The sequence below is a fragment of the Capra hircus genome, chromosome 5 (assembly GCF_001704415.2).
Source record: "Capra hircus breed San Clemente chromosome 5, ASM170441v1, whole genome shotgun sequence".
NCBI lineage: Eukaryota > Metazoa > Chordata > Mammalia > Artiodactyla > Bovidae > Capra > Capra hircus.
The window spans coordinates 110444515-110456772 of record NC_030812.1 but is presented as its reverse complement, the minus strand read 5'-3'; the positions used below and the strand labels follow the sequence as shown (position 1 = coordinate 110456772).

Sequence of the window (12258 nt, the reverse complement as noted above, 5' to 3'; positions counted from 1 at the left end):
TGACACTGAGAAGTCCTTCCCTTCTCCTCACTGACTCTGACTGACTGTCCTGCACAAGCACCTTTCTTTAATCCTCTCCCAGGTCCACTTTCTCTTCCTGTCCCCAAGGCCCCATTCTCAGTTCTCTTTTCCATTCTCTGCACTTCCATGGTGACCTCATCCCCTCTCAGCTTCAATTATCACTTCTACATGGAGGACTTCCAATTCTTTATCTCTGCTTCTGAACTCTTTCTCAAGAGTCAGTTCCACATTGTCAGCTGCCTGCCAACCAGGTCCATCTGGAAGGCCTATCAACTTCTTAAATTCGCTATGTCTGACCTGGAATGTCACATCTTTTGCTGGAGATTCTAATCATTCACCTTGAACACCTGGGGTCCCTGGGAGCTCCTCTAGCCCCACAGTCTTACAGCAGGCCCTTTTGGAACAAAAAGGGCTCTTCGCCACAGCCTCCTACCTGGTCTGCCTGTCTCAATTATCCCCTCAGCTCTCCCCTCTTCCAACCCCACCACACCCATTCTCCTCTGCCCCACTGCCATACTAGTTTTCTCAAAATACCACTTAGATCACATTGCTATCAGACTTTCAACAGATCCCCACTATCTGCCGCAGCAATCCAAACTACTCGGCAGGCATCCCAGCTCTCCTACAGACAACTAACCACCCTTCAGTCCCCTCTGAACACAATCAGCCCTCCTCCAGCTGCAATACTCTGCCCTCAAGACTGCTCTTCTGCCCAATCTTCAAAGAAAGTGAAAGCTGCTCAGTCGTGTCCAACTCTTCGTGACTCCACGGACTTTACAGTCCGTAGAATTCTCTAAGCCAGAATACTGGAGTGGGTAGCCTTTCCCTTCGCCAGGGTATCTTTCCAGCCCAAGGATCGAACCCAGGTATCCGGCACTGCAGGCAGATTCTTTACCAGCTAAGCCACAAGGGAAGCCCAATCTTTAAAGTTCAGCTCAAATAAAGGGTCCTCATAAAGCCTTCTCTCATTAACCGAGCTGAAATTAGCCTTTCTCCTCCCTGAAACTCCTTTCGTATTTCTAATGGCAACCACAGTAGTAATGGGAGTGCACCTGTGGTCTTATCCTCTTTATAAAAGAGTGTCCTTTCGACAGTACCCAACAGCACTTGCACAGCACATTGCCATTTGTGGACATTTTACCAAAGAAATCAACTTTAGAAGGAAAATCTTGGTAAAGTTGGGACCATGATGATTCTCAAATTTTTATCTCCAGCCAGGTATCTAATCACTCCTCCAGGGATCTTCCCGACCCAGGGACTGAACCTGTGTCTCTTACGACTTTTGCATTGGCAGGTAGGTTCTTTACCACTAGCACCACGTGGGAAGCCCTGACCTTCACTTAGATGTCCCAAGATTCAATTACTCCAAAACTGAACTCATTTTCTTGATCCCACATCTGTCTCTTGTCTAAAGGGACCCTTCCGTGAATGGTACAACCATCTCATCAGTAGCCCAGGCCAGAGACAGAGGTGTGATCTTTTATCTCCCCAATCCTGATCCTCAATGATCAGGTTCTGTGACATCTTCTTCCTAAACGCCTCTGGATTTATCCATTTCTTCCCAACTCGCTGTCAGTCCAGGCCACCACTACCTAGGACTATTGCAATACGATCCAGTCTTATACTCAACCCTCCAGCCACTTTCTACAGGGTGGCCAGAGCATATCTTTCAACAACTCAACTTGAACAGGTGAAATTTCTGCTGAGAACCCTTTAACTGTTCTCAAGATAAAGACTTCCAAACATGACTGATAGACTCTCCCACATCTCACCAGTGTTTACCTTTCCAGATTCACCTTTCATTTCCCAGATTATCTTTTCTCTTACACACATCCTGCTCCAACCATGTCCAAGTACTATACATACAGGTCTCCAAATATGCTGAAGTCCTCTCTTGCCTCAGGGCCCTTGCACAAGCTGGTCCTTCTATGTGGGTTGCGTGTCCCTCTTTCGTAATCGTCCAACACCCTGAGGACTGACCAAGCTCCCTGCATTTATATTCTTTCTAACTTCATAATGGTACCTGGAAAACAATCTCCCTACTATAAAACACCTATGCTAGCACTTATTCCAATGCCTGGCAGGTAATAGGTATTCAATAATTATTTGCTGAAATGAATTAACAGATAAAAATGGCTTTCTTTGAAATAAATTCCAATCCAAGGTCAATGAATGAATGTTATGTGTCATCTTTATTAATTCAAAAGCATTGTATCAAGTGGGTAATTGACCTAAATTTTATCTGTCTTCTGAGTCAAAACTATCAGCAGTTTGGTTAAATAAATAAGAGTTTATATGTGCAAGCTCAGAATAATAAAAATGAAGGGAAAAAACACTGCATTTTCTGTTCTCCTTTGCCTTGTAAACTCTAAGACCAATTCATTTGAAACTGTTGAGAACCTTTTGATGCAAAACACAGAATGTATGAAAAGCAGCCAAGCAAATGTGGATACACCACAGGGGCAGAGCCTGAAGGAAACTGGAGCACATGAAGAGACGACATCAGACCATAGGAATGTAGGGACTTGAATAAAAGAAAGGGCTCAGCGCGGCTCCTATCCTCATCCAGGCGGAGGCTCCGTGCAATCAGTGCCCTGGCGTCCCCATCCTGGGAGCCGTCAGAGGACCGAGGCTTCTGTGGGGCCGTTACAGCCTTTTTGGTTTATTCAACAGAGAGAAAGAGGGAGAGCAAAGGGGAAGGAAACACTTACTACGCAAGACTAGGTGCTGGTCTTTTCGTTCCAGCATTTCCTTTATGCTTCACAACAAAGCAGTGTGTCCATTTTACCGATGAAGAAACAGGGGCTAATTTTGGTCCTGGTGACCTTATACTCAGGGCTCTTCAAAAACATTTCTCCTGAGTACTCACTTGTGCTAAGCCCTATTCTAGACCCTGAGGGCTGAGCAACACACACAACACTCAAGTCTGCTCTGGGTAGTGGGGAGTGAGGTGCCACATGCAAATAATGTGATTTCAGACACTGATACAACTGGTGGTGGTTTAATCACTCAGTCGTGTCTGACTCTTGCAACCTCATGGACTGTAGCCTGCCAGGCTCCTCTGTCCATGGGATTTCCCAGGCAAGCACACTGGAGTGGGTTGCCATTTCCTTCTCCAGGGGATCTTCCTGACCCAGGGATCGAACCTGGGTCTCCTGCACTGAGCCACCAGGGAAGACCAAGTGATACAACTGAAGGGTATTAAAAGAGGGAAACTGAGGGCTGCGCCAGAGTAACAACTGATCAAGCAGGGTTCTCAGACAATTTAAAATATAATTTTGCACAGCTAAAGAAAATAATAATGGATAAAATGACTACCTCGTCAAACCTTAAATGGAAGTCTCTAGCACAACCAGAAGCAAAAATTACCATTCATTCCCTCATTACCAGTGAGGAGACCATCAGGTGAAAGGAATTATAGCATTACCCTAGTTATAACCCAAAGCAGTAGGTTAGATAGTCATCAGATGGCAAACATTTCCACATGAACCAGTGGTTCCTGGGGGCCCTGGGCCGACCAAATTAATTCTTAGCTCTCGAAGCACCTACATACAACACCAGCATCTGGCATAAATGATGGCTGAGTATTTGAAGGAAGAAAGGAAAATGTGTTAAAATGTCACCATTATGGGCTAAATCCCTTTTCAGGCCAAGTGGCTTCAATTCACCCCACCCCACCCCACCGTACCACCAGTTCTAATCATAAGAAGCAGGCGAGGGAAGTCGGATTAGTGTAAATCCTTGAACAATACTGTACTAGGAAACAATTAGCCTAGGCTGCCCTACTCCCCAGCTAATGGTCAGAAACCCCACCTTTAAATCACAAGGTCCACTTAAAGAAAATCTAACAGCTAAACGACAACTAAAAATTAATGAGGAGTAATTATTTGGCTTCTTTAAACAAGGGTTCTCCTCACACAGATACCAGGCTACTTATGCACCAGGGACGTGCTCTACCTCTCACAGAGCACCAAGGTAAGGCCAGTGGGTCTTTCACTGAGCATCTCCCTCGCTAAAGTGGTACTCCTTAGGGTTGGGACAAAGTACATTCATCTGTGTTGCTTCAGGGTCTTGTCCAGTTTAACCGACAGAAGGTCAATGATTAATACTGAGTTGTAAAAATTAAATTTCTTGCAAACTTTTCAGTCCTGGGGCAGCTGGGTAGGGTGAGGCCTAACCCCTTACTACTGTTATTTGCTGGGGCCTACTCTGCAGAACCTGAAGGTCTCATCATCACAGATCACTCCTTCGTGTCTCTTGTAGGATTAAGAGCTGGAAAAGCCTTACAAGTCTCTGCTTTAATTTCTAGAAGCTGATTTCTAAATGACTTGTCCCAGTAGCGAAAAAGAATTAACAAATGGCCATTCAAAGCTGAACAACAGAGTTGAGTTTGCGCCGTATACCAAAGATGCCAACACTTTCTTTCTGGTATGCAGATAGAAGGGCTGAAAAACAATTTAAAAATAAGATACCACTTCTGATTAAACAGTGCTATCAATTTTTGTGATGTTTCAGTAAAATCTTAATAATGAATCTGTGACATTTCTTTCTGCAACACAGTAGCATTGTGAATAGTAACATTACTATAATATCACAAGTAGACCCAGCAAAAGGAAATAGGCATTGGGGGTGGGGAGACTTTAGTGACGATTATTTTATTTTTTCTCCAGACAGAAACTTCCTCTGCATACACTGCCTCATTTTAAAAAACCACAACATGCAAGTTCTAGTATTTCTGTGTTTTGCTCTTTGTAACATCAGCCACATCTCTAAAGTTTTTAAAGATTCATTTCACAGTGCCAACAGAAAGAAAACTTCAACAAAAGGTACAAATTAAGGACTATCCAGCTGCACGCTTGATGTGTAACTCATTTTTATTTGCTCCTGAATTACCAGAGTTTGGTGTGCCATAAGGATTGGCTCTGCAGGAACTCAGATCCAAAATGGCAGCTGAGCGTCTGAAACTCACCAGAGCCATAACGCTTAACATACGTGAAACCAGGTCTTATTTATCACACTTCTCAACCTGTCTAGAGAGAAGAATATTTACCAAAACATTTCAAAGAATCAGATGGCGTTCTGTTAGATGTTCACTGTATCATCCTCCTTCTTGCCTAAGAAAGCAGGCACCCTGCTTCTGGTCCCTCAGCTCTGCAAACTGAATTAACCTGCTATTCACATGTTCACACAGTCCAGAAAAACAAGCTAATGACAAAATGTGCAAAGCTGAGGTTCACCTCATTCTTCTTCTGTAAGGTTAATTTAGGAAATGGGCATAAAATGAATCATCTAACAAGTAAAGCCCCAAATAAGCACTTTCATTTTCAGAAAAAAACAACAACAAAAATCAGAACTCTAATTTTCCTCAGGTCTACCACAAAACAACACTCTCTATTACTATGGTAATTTCTACGTCTTTTCCTTTAAATTCAAGCTGTAAAAAATTTTTCTAAGAGACAGATTTCTTCCAGATTACCTTTTGAATGAAATGTTTCCAATCTTACACAAAAGCTGAACTTCTACCACCAAAAAAATTTACTGAATTTAAACCGTCACTTCCCCACTCATTTCCATTGCTACTAACAACATTAATTTTAGAAAAATAATAAAATACTTGCTCTTTAGAGACAGGCCTTTAATTTTCTTTATGAATTCAAATGGAACGTCTTTTTGTTAAATTAGCGTGAAAGTCCCTTCATCTACAAACAATTGGCCCAAAGAAACAGGCCATTTTCAGCACAAGAGGCCAATCTATTTTAACAGTGAATAAAGCTTTTGAAAGCATTACACACCCTCTTGCAGACTGTCAAATTTTCAAAATGGTCCAGCATTTTTCCCATTTTTTTAACACTTTCAGGCCCAGCAAGCATCTTATAATTAGATTAATTAAAAAGGAAACAAACCCAAAAAAGCCCCACTGCTCCCTTCTGATCAAAATTATCCCATTTATGCTTAATTACCTTTAATCCAAGTCTACATATTTAATGATGGGGATATGACAATTCAATTTGCATATTTTAAATGGCCTTTCTAAACTATACTTTGTAACAGCTTTAGAACAGTCTCTTTCTCATGCCAATATGCTAAGGCATAAATCAGGAGGATACAAATTAGGAGAAAAAAAAAGAAAAGAAAACAAGGCCTCTGCAAGCCAGGGATATGCTGAGGGGGGTGGGGTAGTTTCCCCAGGGGTGGGGGATATTTCCCCGCCACATCACAAACTACAATCCTTTCAGCCCACCAGACCGAGAGCATTACATCACACTCTCACAACGATCGGGGGAGGTGGCTCTGAGAAGGCAAGTTTTCAGTCCTCTTCCCTCCCCATCCCCAGGCTTTCTAGAATCCTGCATTAGGAGTAATGGAATTTAACTTCAGGGCACTCGCTGCACACAGTTTCGAGGGTAACCAACAGACATACAGGTACACCTACTTATTTAGGTGACCAAATACGACCATTTCACAATGGATACGTGGCTGAAACAGACAACTAGACGTACAGAAGCTGAATTTGTGCTGAAAAGCCCAGTTCATCCGTATAAAATTAAACAGAAATTGTAAGCCATGAGAAATGGAGAAGGCCAACCCACAGGGAGAAACAGAGAGAGAAATAATTCCTAATCGGGGTGATGAGCTGTTCTATCTTTCAAACACCATGTTTACGAGATACTCCCACCACTTGGTTCAAACCACGATCAAAATAAAAGCGCATCTGGCTGCACATTTGAGCACACACACAAGAGACCCAGCGCAAACGAGCGCGCGCCGAGGAGAGGGGTGATCCACACACTGCTTGGGAGGTTTTCAAGCGGGGAATCTACAAACCCCAAACCTCCTGGCGTTCACTCGCCCCCAGCCTGATGTTTAAAATGTATCAGGTCTTATTTTAGGTTTTACATCTCTCTAGGAAGGATGGCCAAGCTTTAAGAAAAAAAGAAAAAGGCTTTCCCGTGGTAGTGCTTGCCCTCCCAGATCCTTTGTCGGCCTTAGCAGCCGAAAGAATGCAAACCCATTTATATTTATGCAAATTTTTGCAGCAGATTTAAGGGGGTAGGGAGAGGTCTGTGTTTTTTTTTTTTTTAAAACCTCTTTCTAAATATCAAATTTTCAATTTCTCGCAGCTTCATTTATTTGCAAGACACAAACAAGGATGAAAATCTGCATATAAATTAAAAGTGCAATTAAATCACTTCAAAATTAAATATTTTACCAAGGCTTTTCCATTTCTAAAATGCCGAACCAAAAGTACATCACGGGTCTGATTTACAGATTCACGAAATGTCTGAAGCCAGTCTCCATGCTAGACAAATGTCGATTTGCAACACCACTAGTGAAAACGGTTAGACAAGATCCATATAAATCAATTGGTTTAAAAAAATTGAAAATATTTACCAACCTCATAAAGTGCAGCAGTGCTTAAATCCAGCAAATTGAGGCATACAAGGTAGAAATGGAAATGAAAAAAGGTCCAAAAAATGATTTCTTTTTGTCTATCTGTTTTTTTGTATTTTAAATATTCAGAAACCAGCAGAGACTCTGTCGGCCATTTTGGCTTGAACTAACTCTCACACTCACTCTCCCTCTTGCTCTCTCTCTCCCCCTCTGTCTCTAAAGGAAGCAGCTTTTTGTGACCTTCAAATAGAGGCGGATCATGTGACTTCGGGTAGGTTTGTCAATCAGGAAAGGGGCGGGAGCTTGGGCTGAAACTGCCTTAAAGGGAAAGCGGCCCTTTTCCACTCACTTTCATTTGTGAAACGGTGTTATCTCATACTCTCCACCTACACATACTGAATGTGAAAGTGGCAACAGCATAAGGGTAACAGATGAACAAAATAGAAAAACCTTTATTGCTTTATAGAAATATGCTCAGTTGCTAACGATTCTTACAGATCCTGGAGCTTGGCTCACTTGCTACAGTTATTCTCTGGATGTTTGGGCAAGCACAGGCTGGCAAACTGCTCTTTAAAGGGGGACTTAAACAATATTTTACCCAAACAGGAGAGACTTTAGTCTTCAAAGACTGAGGTGAAATATAGGACACACTGATCTCTAACACGCTCCTAAAATGCACAGGAAAAGACTGAAAGGAAATATACCAAAGTATGAGCTCTGAATGCCAATTCAGAGAGGTTATGTGACTTTTCTCCATCACACAGCTAGACAGCTGCATAACAGTAAGTGGTCTCCCAACTGAACTCCACATTTGTATTTTAAAAATCATTTTATTATCTTAATTGTTATTTCATTTATCTATCTATTTTTTGGCCATGCTGCACAGCATGCAGGATCTCAAGTTCCCTGACCAGGGATCGAACCTGTGCCCCCTGCACTGGAAGCACAGTCTTAACTACTGGATCACCATATTTATTGTTTCAGGTGTATGTATGTTTGGTACCTCCTCCCTCCACCCCAAACTATGCTACGGCAAACTGTCAGATGAGTCACTTTTAATGCCCTCCCCAAACTGAAGTAGCAGCTCTTCAGCTGACCGGGAGGCAGCGCTAAATTTAAAACCTACCTGGTTTCCCCCAAGCCTAAGTCCCTTCTGACTCAGTGCATCTTGTTTTCTACCCACCTAAGAAAACCACGCTGGGTTTGCATCTCTAGCCCTGGGGCTAACAAGCTGTGTAACCTAGGTCAGGCAACTCCCTTCACCTTCTGGGCCTCAGTTTTCTCATTTGTGGAATGTAAGGACTGGCCATCAGTAGATGGTATCTTTGGTTCCTTTCAGCCCTAAAAACCGTACTCTCTGTTTCTTTCTCTTTAGCAGTTCTGTTTCATCTTATCTCAAGTCATTACCCCAGGAAAGTTTTCCTTAACCCTCCCCGTCTAGACCAGGCTTTCCTGTTTAACACTCCCATAATTCCTTTACTACCTCTTCATAGCACTAGTCGTAACTGCAATTTATTAATTGTCAAAGAACTTGCTTGCAGCTGGTCATTCCCAGTATATATAAAGGACACACTACATCTTCCTTCACTGCTGTGTGGGGCCCAACACCTACCTGGCCTGCATAGTAGGGAAATGAATGAATGAATGACTTAGACTTCCATTCAGAAGTGCTGGGCTGATCTGAGGAAATGTGCCATCCAAAGACAAGGAACAAAAGTCATATAGTTTCCAGAAACTCATCTCTATTTAAGGACTGCTTAAGGAAGCAAAGTAACTAAAATGACAGAAAGCGGGCAAAAGTGCCCTGTGACCATCAGACCCCATCTATCTCTATGAACCAGAAAGGGCTGGATTCCACAGTGTGACTCCCCTAAACAACTGGGCTGACAGAGCGTAATCTGACATGCCAGCCAGCAGAGAACGGATGGATTCTCTAAGCCCCATATTCCTTGAAAACAAACCTATGAACCCTTTTAAATCCCACATGCTTGTCATCCTGGCTTCTGAGTCTTTGTAGAGTCTCCCTCCTTCACTTTTTCCACTCTGACAGAAGAGCAGGAAAGGAGCTGTTTCAGGGCAGGCAGAGGCCAATGCCCAGACAATCTGGCAGCCTGAATATTTATGGCGTAAACGCTTCCACTGTCTTTGCACAGACCAGAGTGGAGTAGGAGCCAGGACCTGGACTGACAATTGAGATGTAGGCAAAAGCAGGAAACTCCTAGGATGGAAATTTTGAACATTTAGTCTATTTTTATCCTTCCAATACCTTCCAGATGAGTTACGGAAAGCTTACTTATGTGGCGCATACTCAACATGTTAGAATGCATGGAGACTGTATGGCTGCCTTGTTTTAATTTGTGATGGACAGAATTTCTTTAGAAGACTGAATATTGCTAAGTCTCCACTCCTCAATTAAGATATTATTGTATAAAAATGTATATGTATTTCTTTCCGTTAAATAACAGGCTGCACAAGAAGTGCAGAAACAGAGACAAATTTAAAAGCAAAATATTAGTTATATTTGCATATAATATCATTGCTAACTTTCTTCAAACTCCAGGGAATTTTTCTGTTGGTGAGTTATCTCTAAACTTAAAGCAATTAATTCAATTGTTCATCTAGAAGAAAGAAGTGTAATAAAGGTATATTTTTCCTATATTCCCAGACATTTTGGACTTCCTGATATATTTGTATTTCTTGTACTTCTTTATAATAGCAATTAGTGTTTTTAAATTATATTACGAGGTGAGGATTCAGTTCAGTTCAGTTCAGCCACTCAATCCTGTCCAACTCTTTGCGACCCCATGGATCGCAGCACGCCAGGCCTCCCTGTCCATCACCAACTCCCGGACTTCACTCAGACTCATGTCCTTCGAGTCAGTGATGCCATCCAGCCATCTCATCCTCTGTCGTCCCCTTCACCTCCTGCCCCCAATCCCTCCCAGCATCAGAGTCTTTCCCAATGAGTCAACTCTTCACATGAGGTGGCCAAAGTACTGGAGTTTCAGCTTTGGCATCATTCCCTCCAAAGAAATCCCAGGGCTGATCTCCTTTAGAATGGACTGGTTGGATCTCCTTGCAGTCCAAGGGACTCTCAAGACTCTTCTCCAACACCACAGTTCAAAAGCATCAATTCTTCAGCACTCAGCCTTCTTCACAGTCCAACTCTCACATCCATACATGACCACAGGAAAAACCATAGCCTTGACTAGACGGACCTTAGTCGGCAAAGTAATGTCTCTGCTTTGAATACGCTATCTAGGTTGGTCATAACTTTCCTTCCAAGGAGTGTCTTTTAATTTCATGGCTGCAGTCACCATCTGCAGTGATTCTGGAGCTCAAAAAAATAAAGTCTGACACTGTGTCCACTGTGTCCCCATCTATTTCCCACGAAGTGATGGGACCAGATGCCATGATCTTTGTTTTCTGAATGGTGAGCTTTAAGCCAACTTTTTCCACTCTCCTCTTTCACTTTCATCAAGACGCTTTTTAGTTCCTCTTCACTTTCTGCCATAAGGGTGGTGTCATCTGCATATCTGAGGTTATTGATATTTCTCCCGGCAATCTTGATTCCAGCTTGTGTTTCTTCCAGCCCCGCGTTTCTAATGATGTACTCTGCATAGAAGTTAAATAAGCAGGGTGACAATATACAGCCTTCACATACTCCTTTTCCTATTTGGAGCGTCTGTTGTTCCATATCCAGTTCTAACTGTTGCTTCCTGACCTGCATATAGGTTTCTCAAGAGGCAGGTCAGGTGGTCTGGTATTCCCATCTCTCGAAGAATTTTCCACAGTTTATTGTGATCCACACAGTCAAAGGCTTTGGCATAGTCAAGAAAGCAGAAATACATGTTTTTCTGGAACTCTGTTGCTTCTTCCATGATCCAGCAGATGTTGGCAATTTGATCTCCGGTTCCTCTGCCTTTTCTAAAACCAGCTTGAACATCAGGAAGTTCACAGTTCACATATTGCTGAAGCCTGGCTTGTAGAATTTTGAGCGTTACTTTACTAGCATGTGAGATGAGTGCAATTGTGTGATAGTCTGAGCATTCTTTGGCATTGCCTTTCTTTGGGATTGGAATGAAAACTGACCTTTTCCAGTCCTGTGGCCACTGCTGAGTTTTCCAAATTTGCTGGCATATTGAGTGCAGCATTTTAACAGCATCATCTGTCAGGATTTGAAACAGCTCAACTGGAATTCTATCACCTCCACTAGCTTTGTTCGTAGTGATGCTTTCTAAGGCCCACTTGACTTCACATTCCAAGATGTCTGGCTCTAGATGAGTGATCACACCATCACGATTACCTGGGTCATGAAGATCTTTTTTGTACAGTTCTTCTGTGTATTCTTGCCACCTCTTCTTAATATCTTCTGCTTCTGTTAGGTCCATACCATTTCTGTCCTTTATCGAGCCCATCTTTGCATGAAATGTTCCCTTGGTATCTCTAATTTTCCTGAAGAGATCTCTAGTCTTTCCCATTCTGTTGTTTTCCTCTGTTTCTTTGCATTGATCACTGAGGAAGGCTTTCTTATTTCTTCTTGCTATTCTCTGGAACTCTGCATTCAGATGCTTATATCTTTCCTTTTCTCCTTTGCTTTTCGCCTCTCTTCTTTTCACAGCTATTTGTAAGGCCTCCCCAGACAGCCATTTTGCTTTTTTGCATTTCTTTTCTATGGGGATGGTCTTGATCCCTGTCTCCTGTACAATGTCACGAACCTCATTCCATAGTTCATCAGGCACTCTATCTATCAGATCCAGGCCCTTAAATCTATTTCTCACTTCCACTGTATAATCATAAGGGATTTGATTTAGGTCATACCTGAATGATCTAGTGGTTTTCTCT

General features: G+C 42.4%; 1 protein-coding gene across 5 annotated transcripts in view; it reads right to left on the bottom strand.

Moving 5' to 3' along the window:
• Positions 1-12258, bottom strand: part of TNRC6B (trinucleotide repeat containing 6B) — a 261231-nt gene that overhangs the window by 132121 nt on the left and 116852 nt on the right. Inside the window, exon 1 of one of the 5 annotated variants that reach the window (XM_013964362.2) lies at positions 7418-7920. The exons of the other annotated variants lie outside the window; for them this stretch is intronic. Within the exon in view, the coding sequence (XP_013819816.1) occupies positions 7418-7422 (5 nt within the window). The 5' untranslated portion in view covers positions 7423-7920. Of the gene's footprint in view, positions 1-7417; positions 7921-12258 lie in introns of those variants that run through there. 5 annotated transcript variants of the gene reach the window in all.